Source organism: Anomaloglossus baeobatrachus, chromosome 10 (assembly GCF_048569485.1).
Source record: "Anomaloglossus baeobatrachus isolate aAnoBae1 chromosome 10, aAnoBae1.hap1, whole genome shotgun sequence".
Taxonomy (NCBI): domain Eukaryota; kingdom Metazoa; phylum Chordata; class Amphibia; order Anura; family Aromobatidae; genus Anomaloglossus; species Anomaloglossus baeobatrachus.
Window position 1 is genome coordinate 37,518,958 of NC_134362.1, and position 22,296 is coordinate 37,541,253.

The window sequence follows — 22,296 nt, forward strand, 5'->3', positions numbered from 1 at the left end:
ACCTCAACAAATGCAATACGAGGCACTACTCTTCAAGTTGGATCAGTGTAATGGGAACCATGTTCTGGTCCATGGTGTGGATGATGGATTCTGAGGTCTGCATCAAGGATATTCTCTCTGCAATCCATTTATCAAACGATTAGAGCCTTGAACTAAAACGTTAGAATTTGACAATTATTCCACTTATTAATGAAAAATTCAAGTTTTCATCTTTTAGTTCCAAGTTCTTACCATAGATGAACGGGGGCACAGACTTGAGCGTGTCCTTACGGTGTGTAAGGAAACAGAGTTTATTGTGATATTATTAACACCCACCTTTGTAGTCTCGGCACTGACATGTGAATGAGTTTCTTTCAGGCGGGAGATGGAGCTATGACTAAGACCGCCAACGACAGACATAAGTGTGTTGAAGTTTTGTAGCTCGAGTAGTTTCTGTAGAAAGGAAATAAGTTGGGCGCTAACAATCACATCATCTTATGGAATAAACAGGTACAATATTATGAGAAGTAATACAAAGAGATACAGGAACTTCGGGCTCCTAAACAGATCAGAATAAAGTCAGATGAATCCTTCAATACTGACGGAATGGATCAGCGGCCACCTAATGTGTACCAACGTTTTTCTCACCAATGATGTTGGGAGTTTGAATTCAAATGCTCAACTGTTCTTGTTACCTTGGAGATAAACTTCTGTCATAACTGTTCTGCTAACAGCTTACTCCTCACTCCCCATTGTGGGGGAGTTGGAAGATATAGCTGTCGACCAACAGCTATCGCAAGCGTATAACCAATTTTATGTGTCACGGCTGTCTCTCTGTATTTGGGACAAGTAACAGGATCAGAAGTAGAGTCTGTCATTGTCATCTGAGAATCTACATTTTTTTTCTTTGGTTGTGGCAAGGGTTAATGTCAGTTTTCCTTTCCAGCAGCTTCTGACTCCTGGTCAGATATTTCTGGTTTGGAACCACTCCCAGTCCCTTTTTATACCCTCTGCTTCCAGCAGAGGGTGCCAGTTATTCTCTTTGCAATTAGGATTCTGGGCCTAGAGGTGGAAGGAGATGTTGAAGTCATTGCTGTTGGTGGCGATGTAGGCTTCAGTACTGGTGCTTGACTGTAGCCTAGTTGTTAGAGTTAAGGGTACTTTACACGCTGCGATATCGCTAACGATATATCGTCAGGGTCACGTCATTAGTGACGCACATCCGGCGCCGTTAGTGACATCGCAGTGTGTGATACCAAGGAGCACGATCACCGACCACAAAAACGTCAAAAATCGTTGATCAGTGACACATTGCTCCTTTCCTTAATATTGTTGCTGCTGCAGGTACGATGTTGTTTGTCGTTCCTGCGGCACCGCACATCGCAGGAACGACAAACATCTCCTTACCTGCATCCACCGGCAATGAGGAAGGAAGGAGGTGGGCCGGATGTTACGTCCCGCTCATCTCCGCCCCTCCGCTTCTATTGGACGGCTGCCGTGTGACGCCGCACAAACCGCCCCCTTAGAAAGGAGGCAGTTCGCCGGCCAGAGCGACGTCGCAGGGAAGGTAAGTCCGTGTGACGGGTGTCAGCGATGTTGTGCGCCACGGGCAGCGATTTGCCCGTGTAGCACAACCGACGGGGGCGGGTAGGCTCACTAGCAATATCGGTACAGATATCGCAGCGTGTAAAGTTCCCTTAAGTCTCTTGTTTTTTCCCCCATCTGTCTTACCTTCCCTTGTTGTGTTGTTTTAGTGCAGCGTTGGGACTAGTGAGCCTTACCTTCCCACTCACTATCCAGGGCTTACCACAGGGTCTCTCAGGGCTTTAGTTTCCTGCTCGGCAACAGGTGAGGAACCTATACAGGGACTGGCTACGAGTGCAGGGTACAACGGCAGGTAAGTGGATGAGGTGTCCATATTCCCTCTCACTAGCATCAGGGCCAACTATTGTTAATGTGTCCCTGGTGTACCCATTGTTTGTCTTGGTAAAACCCCTGTTTACTGTGTGTTTTACCTCACGTTAGACCTTCCCTAAGCCCGTGCCATGACATTATGATTCATTTATCACAATCCGCTATGTCTTATCAAACTGAACTAACATTTACATTGGAGTGAATATATCAGTAGGTTTTTGCTGTGATCTTACAGTAGGGGCTGAGAGAATGATTCCAGTGATGTGTTACTTACTAGGATGTATGTTGTTGTTTCAATAAAATCAGTATTTTATCAGTCGGAGATTATCACTGCAGAACTATATGTCTCGTGCCTCCTAGTCCTCCTGCTCTGTGTAACCCCACCCTCACCACTGATTAGCAGTTTTCTGCCAATCAGTGATGTGGGTGTCAGAGCTCAGCACTCAGAAAACTACTAGATCTGCAGCAAATAAAGCAATGATTTCATCAAAACTGCTCCAAGCAGCCTAGTAAGTGATATCTTGCTGGAATCAGGGTCTTTCCTCCTACATTATGCTGCAGACAGATTGTGACGACATGGACTCTGTCAGTGCCTAGCATGGGTTAAGTTTCTTAAAATTCAGCCAGACATGATGATAGTTTGTTTATAAAGTGGGATAAGCCGCTCATTGTTTCCACAAGACTCTTAAGCTGGGTTCACACATAGCGACAGCGACAACGACGTCGCTGTTACGTCACCATTTTCTGTGACGTAGCAGCGACCTTGTAAGTCGCTGTTATGATCGCTGCTTAGCTGTCAAACACAGCGACGCAGCAGCGATCATAACGTCACTACATGTGCAGAGAGCAGGGAGCCGCGCACACTGCTTAGTGCTGACTCCCTGCTCTCCTAGCTACAGTACACATCGGGTTAATTACCCGATGTGTACTGCAGCTACATGTGCAGAGAGCAGGAGCCGGCAGCACAGGCAGCGTGAGAGCGGCGGAGGCTGGTAACGAAGGTAAATATCGGGTAACCACCTTGGTTACCCGATATTTACCCTGGTTACAGCTTACCGCAGCTGCCAGATACCGGCTCCTGCTCTCTGCTCGCTTCATTTCGTCGCTCTCTCGCTGTCACACACAGCGATCTGAGCGTCACAGCGGGAGAGCAACAATAAAAAACCGAACCAAGGCTGTGTGTAACGAGCAGCGATCTCACAGCAGGGGCCAGATCGCTGCTCATTGTCACACACAGCGAGATCGCTAATGAGGTCACTGCTGCGTCACAAAAACCGTGACTCAGCAGCGATCTCGGCAGTGATCTCGCTGTGTGTGAAGCACCCCTTAGCAGTCAAGTGTTAAAGTTCTTGTTGACTCATGTAATTGCCTTGGCCAGTGAATCTCAGATACCCAGACAAATCAATTATGCGAACCTCCCATTGTATTACTAGGGATATTTTGCATATGGCTTGAAATCTAGCCAATAAGAGCCCAGTCTTATCCACCAATCATGAAGACCCCAATGGTCTGAATGGAGAGCTCAGGGGTTTAAGAAGGAGGACTGTCCATTGCCCAGGTAGACTCTTGCTACATGCTACCAATCTAGGACCTGCGGATCCGATTGGCAAGCCATAACCGAACCTGGATTATAATACTACATGGACTTCAGCATTGAATGCAAAGATTCAGCTGAGCTAAAGACTACCTACGGAAGGAATCCAGCTTGGGACAATCCAGTCACATGACTACAGGCTTTGCGGTCCTCAGCCAGCTTCCTAAATTTGACATTATTCCTTTCTCGGTGAGTGCCCGCCGAAAGCGGGGTGCTGCTGGTCTGGAGTAAGTAGCCCTGGAAGCTCTGAGGCACGGACAGTCTAATCCCCAGTGAGCCAGCGGAAGGGGGAGAAACTGTTGCCGGTTACATTCTATGGTTTTGCTGGTTATGTGCTATGTGCCGTTAATTGTTTGGGGATCCAATAAAGTCTTAATATTGTGGTTCCCTCACCCTGTGTTGTCTGAGTAGTGATCCGCCCTCGGTTAAGGAGGTCGGCGTTCAGCTGGGAGGAGCCTTGGGCCATGCAGTCTTTCTAAAGGCGGCTGGGCCAGCAGACAAGAGCACCCACTGAGCCCCGTGTCTCCGCACAGATTACATAGCAAAAACTTGGTGATGGTCTTAAAGGGAGCCTGTCACCACTTTTTTGCCCTATAAGCTGCCGCCGCCACCACCAGGCTCTTATATACAGTATTCTAGCATGCTGTATATAAGAGCCCAGGTCGCTGTGAGAACATAAAAAACACTTTATAATACTTACCTAACGGTCGCTTGGTGGGCCTAATGGGCATCTCCGTTCTCCGGTGCCGCCTCTTTCAGCCATCTTTGTCCTTCTTCTGAAGCCGCGGTGCATGACACGTCCTACATCATACACACTCGCCAGTCCCGCGCAGGCGCACTACAATACTTTGATTTGCCCCGCTCAGGACCGGAATGCCGCCCATTGTGGATGACGTCGGACCCGTCATGCACCGTGGCTAGAGAAGAAGGAGAACAAAGATGGCCGAAAGAGGCGGTGCCGGACAACGGAGACGCCCATATGGCCCACCACGCGACTGTTAGGTAAGTATTATAAAGTGTTTTTTATGTTATACCCCCGGCCTGGGCTCTTATATACAGTATGTTAGAATGCTGTATATAAGAGCTCGGTGGTGGTGGCCGCAGCTTATAGGCCAAAAAAGTGGTGACAGGGTCCCTTAAACTAAACTCCTAAAGCAAGGTGGCTGGCCAGACATCGTAAAATTTCTTATGTAGTGTGCCCACGTGGCATAATATCCATACAATCGTCAAGTGACACATTTTAAAAATTCAATAGATTACTATGAGACACATGCTATCATTGCAGCGCACTGTTGCGGTACGTACCTCCGCCACCTGAACAAACTGTTTGATCACTGTTGCCCTTTGTTGTGGGGTTGGTTTGCTGAGCACCATGAGTTGGATCCACTGGGAAACACCATTGAAAAGGGCTATGAATCTTTCTAACACGGGGTTCCCAACAGTGCAGCCGTGAAGGACAAAACTGTGATAATCTTGAAACTGAAAAGGAAGACATTGACAATCGATAAGATCATAAAGATCGTACATGGCTTAATAATATGGAATACTATCCCCGGCTGCTACAAGAACCAGACATGTATTATTTATTCCATGTGACATATACAGCAATGTAATGAAAAATAAAAAATATTATTACATAATAAAACACACAAAATAAACATGCCAGCCAATTTGGAGTATGGAAAGTTGTCTTGTAGAAAAGGTGACTGCACTTGTCGGGCCAGGTCCGAGAACACATCCGGTGAGCAACGTAACACAAAGGGAACGCCTGGGTAACAATACAACGGAAGGCCTTGGCGCTAGGGAGCGGGGAGCGGGGTTACCATCTAACTTTCACCTGCGACTGATAAGTGCACTCCTTAATGTCCCTAGACGGGTTCTCCCCCCGTGCGCCATCACATGCCTAGGCCCTCGCTGACCCTGAACTCAACCTGACGAGTAAAGGCCAGCGAGACTTTAGTCTCACCACTGTAGTAAGACAACACGAGGTAGGAAAAACACAACAAGAAACACTTCAGCAGCAATTTCTCAGCTGCAACTGAAGAGACACCTCAGCTTTCTCCAGAGACTGGCTCCTTCCAAGTGGACAGCATAGGTATGAGCTATAGCCAGCTTTAAAAGAAAAAAGGAAAGGAGGGCGCTCCTGTGTGCAAAAGTTAATTTTCAACGATAGGTATAATCAATTACACTCCCCTAAAGCCTGCTTTACACGTTGCAATTTCGCATACGATATCGTATGCGATTTGCAACGCCCCCATCGTATGTATGGCACGTTCAATTTGTTGAACGTGCCGCACAAATGATTAACCCCCGTCACACGTACTTACCCTTCCATACGACCTCGATGTGGGCGGCGAACGTCCAATACCTGGAGTGTGAGGGACGTTCGGCGTCACATCAACGTCACATGGCAGCCGGCCAATAGAAGCGGAGGGGCGGAGCTGAGTGGGACGTAAACATCCCGCCCACCTCCTTCCTTCCTTCCGCATTGCTGGCCAGGAGCCGCAGGAGGCTGGTAAGATCTGTTCATCGTTCCCGGGGTGTCACACACTGCGATGTGTGCTACCCCGGGTACGATGAACAATCTGACGTGCAATTCTAGAGAAAGGTAAGATGTGTATGCGATGAACGTTTTACCGTTCAATCGCAATCGCACGTACCTGTCACACACTGCAATGTACCTTACGATGCCGGATGTGCGTCACTTACGACGTGACCCCGCCGACACATTGTAAGATACATTGCAGCGTGTAAAGCAGGCTTAAGAGTGTTGCACTGCAGGTACAACACTGTCAAATAGCACTAGCAGGGGGGTCTGGATTACCCTGTTAGTAACCGCCACGGCTCCTATGGAGATGATCCCGCAGCAGCTTCTGATCCTGCCGCTGCTGATGCTTGAAGCTCGTGCAATGCTCCTGTTCTCAGGTTGGCGTCTCACCGTGTTCCTGATTTAGGTAGGAGGATCCCCATTCCCACCAGTTTCGGTGTCAAGCCAATCTGATAGTACACGTCAGTGTAGTTGATACTCTTACTGCTGGAGCTGCGGCACCCCGTGGACTCCCGAAGGAGAAGCAAATTATCAAAGAAAACAAAAAAACCACGGTAAAAAAGGGCACTGCTCACAAAGGAGATGAGAGAATAAGCTGGTAAAGATTTGTTTAAGCCACAACGCGTTTCGGGGATAAAAAACCTCCCCCTCCCTCAGGAGGAGAGGATTTTTTTATCCCCGAAACGCGTTGTGGCTTAAACAAATCTTTACCAGCTTATTCTCTTATCTCCTTTGTGAGCAGCGCCCTTTTTTACTGTGTTTTTTTTTTCTTTTGATACTATAGCCAGCTTTGGAATAAATGAGGAGTGGATACATATAGCAGAATAGAGTGTCTGCAGCTGAGATTACAACTACCTGTTCGATCACTGCAGGATAGAAATGAACCTTAACCTCTTCAGAACCGGATAGAATTAAATATGCTCCAACTCAGGGTAAACGATGAGCGAGCATTAAAGCGGATCTGATATCAACAACACACTGTGACCTTATGATACCAGATCCTCCCGGGGGATCATACCAGGATGTGACACTTTCGTGACAGTCACTGTCTGCACTGACTTTTGCTATTCTATCTTCCTCCTTGAGTCTCCGATGCTGCCGAAACAGCCTACGAGAGCGCACAATTTGGACCATGCCGCTGGCCCAACTGGCAATCATCAGGAACGCACTGCCTTACAACAAGCAGAAAGCTGAAGGGCTGGGGAGCGGTGCACTCCTGAAGATAGAAGACGTGGTAACCCCTTTACTAACAAAGTTGAGATGCAAAATTACAGAAATGGGTTAAAACTTTAGGCTGGGTTTTACATACTGGCAGAAACCATATACGCTTTATTATAAACTGCCGTGGTTTTGTGATGTAGTTTCTTGGCCGTGTGGTTTTAAGGGTGTAACACATTTGTAAAAAAAAAGGTGTAGTATTTAAAAAAAAAAAAAAAAGTGTCACATGCAAAATAATGGGTGCAGTTTTGCTACATGGAAGCCCAGCCAACGAGACGCGAGACAAATGGAAACTTTCTAGAAGAAAGGAGGAAGGGAATCTAAGAGTTGGCGACTGACGTGCTACAAAAAACACAACTAAGGGGGACATTGGGGACACCTTAACAACGGCGGATCCTGCTGCTAGGAAGCAGGGTGAGGGGACACCTCCTGAACTCAACTCAAGCTGTTCCTGAGCTTCCTGGCGTCCCTATATGAGGTGTTGCAACCTGTCATTGAGCTGGATACCTAATCACTCATTAGCCCTACAACAACCCTGGCTAGTGAGATGGCCAGCGGGAGACACTAGTCCCACCACTGCAGTAATAAATACAAAAGGGAAGGAATCACAGACAGGGGAAACAACAGAAGGATATAAATACCAAAATCCATGGCTGCAAGCAGACTCCAACACAGCAGGTGAATGGGCAAGGACAGAACCTTAGCAGCTCCTTCCACCAAGATGGCCAGACTAGAGTGAGTTCTATCAACAGCAAAGGTAACTGGGTAAAGGCACTACTTAAAGGATAGGGACGTGATAACTAAGCATCTGCACTTTACATGGACTGCTGGAAAGCTGCTGGCAACAAAACTGGCGACAAGAAAGGGAACAATCAAGTGTTTGGTAACAATGATAAATGAAAGATATTTATTTTTTGTATTTGTAATATCTATTATATCTTTATTGCACATGTATAACTGAGGGAAAGAAAAAGTGACTGTCATGCACGGAGTAAGAAAAGTCCATATGCGCCACGTGACACATGTATTCAGACCAATGGACATCTGACGTGCTACAAAAAAAATACAACAAACAAAGGGGGACATCTGGGACCCCTTAACACCGGTGGGCCCTGCTGCTAGGGAGCGGGGTGAGGGGACACCTTCTGAACTCAACTCAAGCTGTTTCTGAGCTCCCTAGTGTCCCTACACGGGGTGTTTCAACTCGTCACTGAGCTGGATACCTAATCAGTCACTAGCCCTGCAACAACCCTGGCTAGTGAGATGGCCAGCGGGAGACACTAGTCCCACCACTGCTCTCATAAACACGGAAGGGGTGGCACGGTGGCTCAGTGGTTAGCACTGCAGCCTTGCAGCGCTGGGGTCCTGGGTTCTAGTCCCACTAAGGACAACATGTGCAAGGAGTTTGTATGTTCTCTCCGGTTTCCTCCCACACTACAAAAACATACTGATAGGGAATTTAGATTGTGAGCCCCAATGGGGACAGTGTTGCCAATGTATGTAAAGCTCTATGGGATTAATAGCGCTATATAAATGAATAAATATATATAAATATGTATGTATATATATATATATATATGTATATATATATATATACACATATATAAATATGTATATATATATATATATATATATATATATATATATATATATATATACACACATATAAATATGTAAATATGTATATATATATATATATATATATGGGAAGGAAAGACAGACAGGGGAAACAACTGAAGGATATAAGTACCAAAATCCATGGCTGCAGGCAGACTCCAACACAGCAGATGAATGGGGAAAGGACAGTACCTTAGCAGCTCCTTCCACCAAGACGGCCAGACTAGAGTGAGTTCTATCAACAGCAAAAGGTAACTGGGTAAAGGCACTACTTAAAGGATAGGGACGTGATAACTAAGCATCTGCACTTTACATGGACTGCTGGAAAGCTGCTGGCAACAAGACTGACATTAACTGTTTCAGCGCCAAAGGAAAGAAACATATTAAATATAAAGAGTCTCCTAACAAAAAGAGACTCAGGCCCTGAACCTGTTACAAGTCTCTATATGCAGAGAGACCACCGTGACAGCGGCTACAGACCCATAGCTGCATGTAAAGGAGTTTTGTGAGGTTTTAAATATTCAGAGAGTAAATGTCGGATTTGCTACCTAATAGAAATAAAAAATTCCTAAAAAATAAATGAACAAAATAGTAAGTTTTAGAGAATTTCTTCCAATATTTATAACAGAAAAAAATGTTTTTGAGCTGTGGCAAATCTCTGTAAGGAAAAGTGACATTTAAAAATATTCCGCAGAAGACGCGAATGCCATGTGTCTTAGCAACTAGTGTATTGCTGTAGCAAACAGAAGGCTATGCAAGGAGAATAAGCGGCTTCATGAAATATTAACTGGAGAACGCTCCATTGCCAGGCTGAGTGTACTGGCTATGAATAGGGGAGAGTGATCATTCATACCTCGAGGTACCAAATTAGTGGAACAGGGAAGATGGGGGCAAAACAGGTCACAGGGTATAATGCAAATCCAGTATTTACAGGAAAAAACATAGATCTTAAGGGCGCACAACTATATGTAGATGGCACACTGGGTGCAACGTTCCAAAAATGCATAAGCACAAACCAAGAGAGACAGGGGCAAAGCAGTCATGGGTCACACAAAGGACCACAGGGTCAATAATCAGTACGACGTCTTTTGCAAAAATATAACAAATATTTATTTAGATACAATACATAGCAAAAGAAGTGACGGTACAAAGGCATCATCAAAAAGAATTAATAGAAAACACTGATCAGGCTAAAGTTGTGTCACTGATGTAAAACACGGATCCACGTACCATATAGGGAGTAATGTACAATTATGTCAAATGATGACTCCTCTATGGAACTATGCAAGGACTGCAAATTTGCCCCTCATATAATAACATAGCATATGCAAAGTTAGGGGGTATTACAGTATGTGTCCAAAATATCGGGCACTCGTTCAATAAATAGTTCCCAGTGCTTAGAGGAGCCAGATCCTAGACCATATTATAAACAACCAGATAAGGAGTAAACAATAATGGAGGAAATTAAAAAAGCTCCCATCTTAAACTCACCCATACTGGTTACCGTGGAAGCCGAGGAAAACGTGCCCCGACGCGCACGTTTCGCTAACTTCTTCCACGGCCCCCTGAAGAAGTTAGCGAAACGTGCGCGTCGGGGCACGTTTTCCTCGGCTTCCACGGTAACCAGTATGGGTGAGTTTAAGATGGGAGCTTTTTTAATTTCCTCCATTATTGTTTACTCCTTATCTGGTTGTTTATAATATGGTTTAGGATCTGGCTCCTCTGAGCACTGGGAACTATTTATTGAACGAGTGCCCGATATTTTGGACACATACTGTAATACCCCCTAACTTTGCATATGCTATGTTATTATATGAGGGGCAAATTTGCAGTCCTTGCATAGTTGCATAGAGGAGTCATCATTTGACATAATTGTACATTACTCCCTATATGGTACGTGGATCCGTGTTTTACATCAGTGACACAACTTTAGCCTGATCAGTGTTTTCTATTAATTCTTTTTGATGATGCCTTTGTACTGTCACTTCTTTTGCTATGTATTGTATCTAAATAAATATTTGTTATATTTTTGCAAAAGACGTCGTACTGATTATTGACCCTGTGGTCCTTTGTGTGACCCATGACTGCTTTGCCCCTGTCTCTCTTGGTTTGTGCTTATGTATCTTGGGTGCAGTCATAACAATATGTTATATTTGGTCGTACATCTTGCCCTTCCTCGTTTGTTCCAAAAATGCACTAGTAACGGCTTTAAATGCTCATTAAATTTGCATATATCAATAGTACAGGTGACTATAAGACACTTTATATATATCGTATCAGGGAAATCTGCATTTTTCTCCACTTATGAGCTCCTTCTTCCTATCCCTCTTTCTATATCTTATCAGGAGAATCTGCATTTTTCTCCACTTGTAAGTCACTTCTTCCTATCCTTTTTATTATATATTATCAGGAAAATCTGCATTTTTCTCCACTTATGAGCCACTTCGTCCTATTCCTCTTTCTATATCTTATCAGGAGAATCTGCATTTTTCTCCACTTATAGAAAAAGGTATATGAAGACGTGGCTCATAAGTGGAGAAAAATGCAGATTTCCCTAATAACATATAGAAAGAAGGATAGGAAGAAGTGGCTCATAAGTAGAGAAAAATGCAGATTTCTTGATAAGATATAGAAAAAGGGATAGGAAGAAGTGGCTCATAAGTGTACAAAAATACAGATCTCCTTCATAAGATATAGAAAAAGGTATATGAAGACGTGGCTCATATCTTATGAAGGAGATCTGTATTTTTGTACACTTATGAGCCACTTCTTCCTATCCCTTTTTCTATATCTTATCAAGAAATCTGCATTTTTCTCTACTTATGAGCCACTTCTTCCTATCCTTCTTTCTATATGTTATTAGGGAAATCTGCATTTTTCTCCACTTATGAGCTGCATTCTCCTACTCCTTCTTCCTACACCTTTTTCTGTATCTTATCGGGGAAATCTGCATTTTTCCACTTATGAGCCACTTCTTCCTACCCCTCTTTCTATATTTTAAAAGGCAAATCTGCATTTTTCTCCACTTGTGAGCCACTTCTTTCTATCACTCTTTCTATATCTTATTTGGGAAATCTGCATTTTTCTCCACTTATGAGCCATTTCCTCCTATCCCTCTTTTTATATCTTATCAGGGAAATATGCATTTTCTCAACTTATAAGCCACTACTTCTCATGCCTCTTTCTCATGAACTCACTTTTGACTGCCAGAACAGTAAGGTGTTAGGTTAAAGAGTAGATTAAAGCCTTTAGATACGGGTGGGGTATTGAGCACTCAGCAGAGTGAGACACCAGGCACACACAGGCGGATCGTGCTGCAGCTTCTTGTAAATTAATTTCATTTCAGTGCTGGATTCACAGCCACACAGCTCAGTATTACTCTTCATTTCAGCACTGGATTCACAGCTACACAGCTCAGTATTACTCTTCATTTCAGCGCTGGATTCACAGCCACACAGCTCAGTATTACTCTTCATTTCAGTGCTGGATTCACAGCCACACAGCTCAGTATTACTCTTCATTTCAGTGCTGGATTCACAGCCACACAGCTCAGTATTACTCTTCATTTCAGCGCTGGATTCACAGCTACACAGCTCAGTATTACTCTTCATTTCAGTGCTGGATTCACAGCCACACAGCTCAGTATTACTCTTCATTTCAGTGCTGGATTCACAGCCACACAGCTCAGTATTACTCTTCATTTCAGCGCTGGATTCACAGCCACACAGCTCAGTATTACTCTTCATTTCAGCGCTGGATTCACAGCCTCACAGCTCAGTATTATTCTTCATTTCAGTGCTGGATTCACAGCCACACAGCTCAGTATTACTCTTCATTTTAGTGCAGGATTCACAGCCACACAGCTCAGTATTACTCTTCATTTCAGTGCTGGATTCACAGCCACACAGCTCAGTATTACTCTTCATTTCAGTGCTGGATTTACAGCCACACAGCTCAGTATTACTCTTCATTTCAGTGCTGGATTCACAGCCACACAGCTCAGTATTACTCTTCATTTCAGTGCTGGAGTCACAGCCACACAGCTCAGTATTACTCTTCATTTCAGTGCTGGATTCACAGCCACACAGCTCAGTATTACTCTTCATTTCAGTGCTGGATTCACAGTCACACAGATCAGTATTACTCTTCATTTCAGTGCTGGATTCACAGCCACACAGCTCAGTATTACTCTTCATTTCAGTGCTGGATTCACAGCCACACAGCTCAGTATAACGCTTCATTTCAGTGCTGGATTCACAGCCACACAGCTCAGTATTACTCTTCATTTCAGTGCTGGATTCACAGCCACACAGCTAGTATTACTCTTCATTTCAGTGCTGGATTCACAGCCACACAGCTCAGTATTACTCTTCAATTCAGCGCTGGATTCACAGCCTCACAGCTCAGTATTACTCTTCATTTCAGTGCTGGATTCACAGCCACACAGCTCAGTATTACTCCATTTCAGTGCTGGATTCACAGCCACACAGCTCAGTATTACTCTTCATTTCAGCGCTGGATTCACAGCCACACAGCTCAGTATTACTCTTCATTTCAGTGCTGTATTCACAGCCACACAGCTCAGTATTACTCCATTTCAGTGCTGGATTTACAGCCACACAGCTCAGTATTACTCTTCATTTCAGCGCTGGATTCACAGCCACACAGCTCAGTATTACTCTTCATTTCAGTGCTGGATTCACAGCCACACAGCTCAGTATTACTCTTCATTTCAGAGCTGGATTCACAGCCACACAGCTCAGTATTACTCTTCATTTCAGCGCTGGATTCACAGCCACACAGCTCAGTATTACTCTTCATTTCAGTGCTGGATTCACAGTCACACAGCTCAGTATTACTCTTCATTTCAGTGCTGGATTCACAGCCACACAGCTCAGTATTACTCTTCATTTCAGGGCTGGATTCACAGCCACACAGCTCTGTATTACTCTTCATTTCAGTGCTGGATTCACAGCCACACAGCTCAGTATTACTATTCATTTCAGTGCTGGATTCACAGCCACACAGCTCAGTATTACTCTTCATTTCAGTGCTGGATTCACAGCCACAAAGCTCAGTATTACTCTTCATTTCAGTGCTGGATTCACAGCCACACAGCTCAGTATTTCTCTTCATTTCAGCGCTGGACTCACAGCCACACAGCTCAGTATAACTCTTCATTTCAGTGCTGGATTCACAGCCACACAGCTCAGTATTACTTTTCATTTCATTGCTGGATTCACAGCCACATAGCTCAGTATTACTCTTCATTTCAGTGCTGGATTCACAGCCACACAGATCAGTATTACTCTTCATTTCAGTGCTGGATTCACAGCCACACAGATCAGTATTACTCTTCATTTCAGTGCTGGATTCACAGCCACACAGCTCAGTATTACTATTCATTTCAGTGCTGGATTCACAGCCACACAGATCAGTATTACTCTTCATTTCAGTGCTGGATTCACAGCCACACAGCTCAGTATTACTTCTCATTTCAGTGCTGGATTCACAGCCACACAGCTCAGTATTACTCTTCATTTCAGTGCTGGATTCACAGCCACACAGCTCAGTATTACTCTTTATTTTAGTGCTGGATTCACAGCCACACAGATCAGTATTACTCTTCATTTCAGCGCTGGACTCACAGCCACACAGCTCAGTATTACTCTTCATTTCATTGCTGGATTCACAGCCACACAGCTCAGTATTACTCTTCATTTCAGTGCTGGATTCACAGCCATACAGCTCAGTATTACTCTTCAATTCAGTGCTGGATTCACAGCCACACAGCTCAGTATTACTCTTCATTTCAGTGCTGGATTCACGGCCACACAGCTCAGTATTACTGTATAATGTCTTGCATGCTGCTGAATTTCTCTGGGTACAGAGAAAGAAGAGCAGGAATCCACTTCTCTGTGTGTGTGTTGTGTATGGGAGACATCATAGAAGCTCGTCTCCACCCACTAGCTCAGAGACAACTGAAAATTAGAGCGAGAGTCTGCAGTGGGGAAAACTAGAGATAATTCAGCACAAAAGTCATATAATGATCCTTATATACTTTATATATACATGCAGCCTATTTTGAGAGGTTACCTAAAACGACCGCGACGCATACACCTTACAAATACATGTAATCTGTAAAAAAAACCACTCCTATGTTTATGGCAATCAGATAACAAATTTTACTAATTCAACAATTTCGATTCCTAAGGTTTATTATAGTGACTATCCCATGGGGATGTGGCCATATAGATACCAGCGGTAGCGAAGTCCTCCTAGATTCTGCACGGCCAGATAAAGGCCTTTGATTATCTGCGTCAATAAAGTCTGACAACAGCCGGCTGATCTTCACCTTTTTATAGACGGCTGAGTATTTCTCTGTGAGCAGATATCAATAGTGTAACATTGTGGGGCTAGATAAGTGTTAGTGCGGGGCTATAGAGGACCACTCCTCACCTGGAATCTAAATTATTTTTGGAAAAATAAATCAAAATTGGTGAATATCCTAAGGCCTCCCTTCCCTGTGCACCTTAGATGGTTGTCGGTGTCAAACAATCGTTGGGCAGATCATTCGGCCAAGAGCTATCTGGCCATCTCTCCCATGCACAGGAGCACTCGGCCAATGTTCTCCATGAGAGACATATCTGGTGACAGCTTATATGAGGGAGAACAAAAAGATCAAAAGTACAAAATCGTAGATGCCAAATTCTTAACATGTGTCCAAGACCCTTAAAGGGGTTGTTCACGCCTCGAACAACCCCTTCTCAATCAGCATGTTTGCCCCCGTTAAAATAAAAACACTATACTGGCTCGGTTCCAGTGGTGTCAAGACTTAGGGGTACTTTGCACGTTGCGACATCGCTAGCCGATTGTAGTGATGCCGAGCGCGATAGTCCCCGCCCCCGTCGCACATGCGATATCTTGTGATAGCTGCCGTAGTGAACATTATCGTTACAGCAGCTTCACACGCACTTACCTGCCCTGCGACGTTACTCTGGCCGGCAATCCGCCTCCTTCCTAAGGGGGCGGGTCGTGCAGCGTCACAGCGACGTCACATGGCAGGCGGCCAATAGAAGCGGAGGGGTGGAGATGAGCGGGACGTAAACATCCCACCCACCTCCTTCCTTCCGCATTGGCGGTGGAGGCAGGTAAGGCTGGTTTCACACTACGTTTATTTAACATGCGTCAGGAACGTTTTTTTGCTGCAAAAGCGGATCCTGCTTTTACAGCAAAAAACGCATGCAAACGCATCTGTTATTTTGCAGGATCCTGTCACTGGATGTTTAGGGGCGGGCATTGGAGTCATGTGATCGGGAGTGAGGGGAACTAGACTGGGAGCCGGCTTCTGACAGCTGCAGACGCTGGTAACCAAGGTAAACATCGGGCTTGGATACCCGATATTTATCTTGGTTACGAGTGTCTGCAGCTGCTAGGAGCAGGGCTGCCTGCACACGTAACCAACGTAAACATCGGGTAACTAAGAGAAGTGGTTACCCGATATTTACCTTGGTTACGAGTGTCCGCAGCTCTCAGGTGGGAGAGAGAGGGAGGGGAGGAAGGGGGAAAGACAGAGATAGAGAGAGAGGGTGAGGGAGGGAGGAGGAGAGAGAGACAGATCACGCGAGACTGGTTCTGTGCATGCTCAGTAGAGCAAGCAGGATCCTGCCTATCAGCACGCCAGCGTTCACCTGCGTTTGCGTGCTGTTTAGTCAGGATCCGGTGACATGCAGTATTTGGACGCAGCTCAAAAACGCTACAAGTAGCGTTTTTGAAAGATGTTAAAAAACTGCAAGTCGCTGGATCCTCACTATAACGCACGCAAACGCAGGTGAACGCATGTTAACGCGAGTCCATTGCAAATGCATTGAAGTGAAAACGCATTTGCACTGGATCCGTTTTTCCGCTAAAAAAACGTTATGGACGGATGTTAAATAAACGTAGTGTGAAACCAGCCTAAGGAGATGTTCCTCGCTCCTGCGGCTTCACACACAGCGATGTGTGCTGCCGCAGGAACGAGGAACAACATCGTATCTCCTATGGGTGCGACATTATGAAAATGACCAACGCTACACAGATCACCGATTTTCGACGCTTTTGCGATTGTTTATCGGCGCGTCTAGGCTTTACACGTTGCGACGTCGTTGCTGGCGCCGGATGTGCATCACTTTCGATTTGACCCCGACGATATCGCAGTAGCGATGTCGCAACGTGCAAAGTACATCTTACTGTCCTGGTGCTCACGTGAAGTTGTTAGGTCACGCGAGCCCCACGCCCAAGTGGAGCTGACTTTTCTGTCCTTGCCTTCGGAGGACTTAAACTTCAAGAGGAAGTCAAAGCTGTGGCTGATGTTTGATACATCCAAAGATGTTTAGAGTGAAGCCAGCAATGATTAGGCAGAAGACTCGCAGGATGAACCAACGTCACTTGAGACCTGGGAGAGCGAGAGCCGACAATGCTGGAATGGTCAGGCACTGGATGTGGGTACAAGTGTTTTCATTTTAATGGGGGCAAAAACACATATTGCGAAGGGGTTGTGCGAGTAGTGGACAACCCCTCTACAAAGTGAAGCTGACCCTGTTTAGACAAAGGGCTCATTGGATGTAACAACGTCATTTGAGCTCCGGAACAGCGAGTGCCATCACCACTGGAACAGTAGAGGCATCGGATGTGGGTATAAGTGTTTTTATTTTAACAGGGGCAAACACACATATTGAGAATGGGTTGTGTGAGTAGTGGATAACACCTCTAAACACATTGGCCTGTGTCTGAACATATTAATATCGACGGGTTCAGTCGCCGTTGTGCATGGAAGGCTTTAAGACACTGCGGTAGGACCAAAATAATAAATTAATGCCCAAAAAGCTGAGTTAAAAAACTAAGAAGTGTCACTCGGAATCTTTGTACAAACTTCACCAACTGTCATGGCGGCATTGAACACTCCACTCGATGGAGTACTGATTCATAAGCAGGCTAGCAAGAGTTAATCTCTGCTAGTCTGTTGGCTCCTTTAATCACATGTTGTGACAACACCTATCACATCTGCTCTCCTCCTATTTATGCTGGTGGAATTCTTCTACCCATGCCAGCTATAGTTTATTCTGTGTTGGACTATGAGGTGTGGTGTCCCAGACTATCTGTGAACGTTGTATTTAGTGGCGCTTTGTGCTTGGTGTGGCTGTGGAGTTTACCATTGTTGTTTTGTACTTCCTTACTGCTCTTGTTTTCCTCTTGAATCTCTTATTGTCTTATCTTTTATGTGTGTGTACTGTGTGACAAAGTTTTGTTTTTTCCTTTGTCTCTTTTTCTGTGGTTTCAACACACTCCTGACCTGTCCTTCATTGGGGAAAGGGGAGGGGGCATTATATCAGGACTTGTAATGAGCAGGGCCAGGAAGTTGACTCAGGCCTCTCCACCATCAAGAGTATCCCTGAGAATAGTGATAACATAGGGCCTAGCTTGAGGAACAGCTCAGGAGCCCTGGTACCAAGCTATCCCAAATTCATTGTGACAAGAAGATTGGCTAAAGTTTATTTTATTTATTTATTTATTTTCACGCAATTGGTTGGATTAGGGTTTGTCCGTATTTCTTTTTTCAGTCCCATCGGAGGTACACATCCCGAAAATTCCCCTACCAATACAAGTGATGAAAACTTCAGTCTGAACACCATTGTAGAGACTGCGTCATATGTCGACCATTGATTCCCATTGTAAAAAAAAAAAAAAATTACACTGTTTGGTATTTTTTTTTAACGCGTCATTCTTTCTAGAAAAGTGTAGCGCATTCACTAAATGCATACGGGCCGTATTGGGACAAGCCGTCATGTTCACCAAATGTCATTTTGGTTATTATTTCCTTTTCCTCAAACTAAAAAAAAAAAGGTAATTTATTTACTTAATCTAGTGTAAACATCGATCAAAGGGAGTTGGGGGGAGGCTTCTGCTGCAGTTAGTTGTCTTGGAGCTACACACAGGAAATTGAAGATGAGCCTGAGATACACATAGCAAATGTATTTATTTATTTCTCCATTTCTACCCTAGTAAAAGATAAAATAGCATCAAAGGAAAAGACGAGATTACGGGAAATGTTTTCAGTGTTGGTTCTCGTGTTTAGTGTACTATGAATGGGAATAGCTTTAGTACGTCTTAACACGGTCAGGGCAAGGTTATTACCAATGTAAAACAAAAGAAGCACAAAAAGTTTGTGTAATAAACTAGAAAATGTTAAGCAAGGTGAATGTCTTGTAACGCCAGACTTTAAAAAAAAAGCAAAAAAAAAAATGAAAAAAAAACAAGAAACAAGACAGCTTGCAGTTGACTACAGTTGGTTATTCCGTTTAACAGATTGTTCCATCGAGTAAGCTGTTTACACGCGGTGTACGCTCCATGAAAAATCGGATTAGTACAGTAACATGAAATGATAGCTTCAGATAAAATAAAAGCAAATGTATTTCAGTCTGAGCAAATACATCTTGTCCTCCATGCTGTGTATACAGTAACGGTGAATTATTGTACTACACTGAACACTTTCAATAATACATACGAGAAAACACGAATGCGGCTATAAATAAAAAGCATAAATGCTAGAAAAATGGAAAATCAAGGTAGAAAACCTGAGCATGTATCAGAGGCAGAGTAATTTTACTAATAATTACTAATCGTTATAATTGATATAATTATTTCTTATCTGCTGACACCTCGGAGGGATCTGGGGTTAGAAGGTAACAGCGTTTAGTTTTAAAACCCACTCATCAATTATCCTTAGTGGGAGCATATTTAATTCCATTTGGTGCTGAAGGGGTTAAGGTTTCCCTTCTGTCCTGCTGACACGGTCTTGTAGCTGTTAATCTCAACTGCAGCCACGCCATTCTGCTATATAAACCCTCTCTTCACGCTCTCAAATGCCGGCTATAGTTCATTCTATGCTGACTTGTGAAGGAGCTGTCTCTGGAGAAAGTTGTGGTGATCTTTCCACTGGATGCATGAAGGAATTGTCTATGGAGAAAGTACTGGTGATCTTTCCACTGGATGCATGAAGGAGCTGTCTCTGGAGAAAATTGTGGTGATCTTTCCATTGGATGCGTAAAGGAGCTGTCTCTGGAGAAAGGTGTGGTGATCTTTCCACTGGATGCGTGAAGGAGCTGTCTCTGGAGAAAGCCATGGTTATCCTTCTACTGGATGCGTGAAGGAGCTGTCTCTGGAGAAAGCCATGGTGATTGTTCCACTGGATGCGTGAAGGAGCTGTCTCTGGAGAAAGCCGTGGTAATAGTTCCATTGGATGCGTGAAGGAGCTGTCTCTGGAGAAAGCCATGGTTATCTTTCTACTGGATGCGTGAAGGAGCGGTCTCTGGAGAAAGCCATGGTGATTGTTCCACTGGATGCGTGAAGGAGTTGTCTCTGGAGAAAGTAGTGGTGATCTTTCCACTGGATGTGTTAAGGAACTGTCTCTGGAGAAAGCTGTGGTGATCTTTCCACTGGATGCATGAAGGAGCTGTCTCTGGAGAAAGCGGTGGTGATCTTTCCACTGGATGCATGAAGGAACTGTTTCTAGAGAAAGCTGTGGTGATCTTTCCACTGGATGCATGAAGGAGCTGTCTCTGGAGAAAATTGTGGTGATCTTTCCATTGGATGCGTGAAGGAGCTGTCTCTGGAGAAAGGTGTGGTGATCTTTCCACTGGATGCATGAAGGAGCTGTCTCTGGAGAAAGCCATGGTTATCCTTCTACTGGATGCGTGAAAGAGCTGTCTCTGGAGAAAGCTGTGGTGATCGTTCCACTGGATGCGTGAAGGAGTTGTCTGGAGAAAGTAGTGGTGATCTTTCCACTGGATGTGTTAAAGAGCTGTCTCTGGAGAAAGCTGTGGTGATCATTCCACTGGATGCGTGAAGGAACTGTCTCTGGAGAAAATTGTGGTGATCTTTCCATTGGATGCGTGAAGGAGCTGTCTCTGGAGAAAGGTGTGGTGATCTTTCCACTGGATGTGTGAAGGAGCTGTCTCTGGAGAAAGCCATGGTTATCCTTCTACTGGATGCGTGAAGGAGCTGTCTCAGGAGAAAATTGTGGTGATCGTTCCACTGGATGCGTGAAGAAGTTGTCTCTGGAGAAAGTAGTGGTGATCTTTCCACTGGATGCGTGAAGGAGGTGTCTCTGGAGAAAGCGGTGGTGATCTTTCCACTGGATGCATGAAGGAACTGTTTCTAGAGAAAGCTGTGGTGATCTTTCCACTGGATGTGTGAAGGAGCTGTCTCTGGTGAAAGCTGTGGCGATCTGTCCACTTGATGCGTGAAGGAGCTGTCTCTGGAGAAAGCAGTGTGATCTTTCCACTAGATGTGTGAAGGAGCTTTCTCTGGAGAAAGCTGTGGTGATCTTTCCACTGAATGTAGTGGACACCCTTTTAAAAAAAGAATTGGAGTTTCTGTTGTTGTTTCTGTCTCCCTTGTTTGCCTCCCCTCTTTCCTCGTGTTGCCTTTATGTTAGTAGTAAGACTAGTATCTTGCTTGCCTGTGCACTAGTCAGGGCAAGTCCAGGGACATCCAGGGTCTAGGTATGTGATTGCGCATGGGGGGAAGGACCTGTCTAGAGACCTTAGGGAGCTCAGGAATAAGACATAACTGAGTTAGGTGGTGACCCCTCTCCTAGCGTCAGGGCCTCCCTTTACATTTTCCATGGAGTACCCCTCCTATTGCTTCTTATGCCGGGTGTAACTAAATGAATAGGAGTTGGATCTGCAGTACCCGATTACAGCCACTATAAAGATGATGAAGCTACTGAGTTCCAGGCTGGCGGTGTCGGGAACAACTGATAGGTGGGGGTGATGAGGGTCACACTCTTACCAACCAGATATTGATGGCCTTCATCATCCTGGTAGATTGCAGAAGATTTTTATCAAGAATATTTCGGTACATTTGTCCATTCATCCTTTCTTCAATTATATAAAATTTACCAGTGCCATATGCTGAAAAATAATAGAAACACAGAAACTTGGAGGGCACTGGTCCACTCCCAAGGATCACTACTGGCACAATGATGGAATAAACAAACTCTTCTGAATTCCAGGTCTTTCTGTAGCTCTCACAGGTGGTTCTTGGCTCTTAGACAACTCTTCTGATAATTGTTTTCCTCTTCTGTCTGAAATCTTGCGGTGAGTACCAGATCATGACATGTTTATGATGAAATTATGGTCTTTGTACTTTAGACTTATGGCCCCAACAGTGCATAGTGGAACCTTCAGTAGTTTAAAAATTATTCTGTAACTAATGGCATCAGTATATTTACCAACAATAAGGTTGTAAATGTCTTGAGACAGCTCACTGGTTTTACCCATCATGAGATGTTTCTTGTGTAGTACCTTGGTAATGAGACACCTTTTTATTGGCCATCAGGTGAATCAGTTAATATTATTTTTCACTAAGTGGCAGGGTTGTTTTC

General features: G+C 44.5%; 1 protein-coding gene across 2 annotated transcripts in view; it reads right to left on the bottom strand.

Annotated features, from left to right (window-relative positions):
- Positions 1-22,296, bottom strand: part of RASGRP2 (RAS guanyl releasing protein 2) — a 195,631-nt gene that overhangs the window by 53,180 nt on the left and 120,155 nt on the right. For both annotated transcript variants that reach the window (XM_075326074.1, XM_075326073.1), the window contains 2 exons: positions 4,793-4,966; positions 316-432 (listed from right to left, as the gene is read on the bottom strand). In XM_075326074.1, coding sequence (XP_075182189.1) covers positions 316-432; positions 4,793-4,966 — 291 coding nt within the window. The remainder of the gene's footprint in view (positions 1-315; positions 433-4,792; positions 4,967-22,296) is intronic.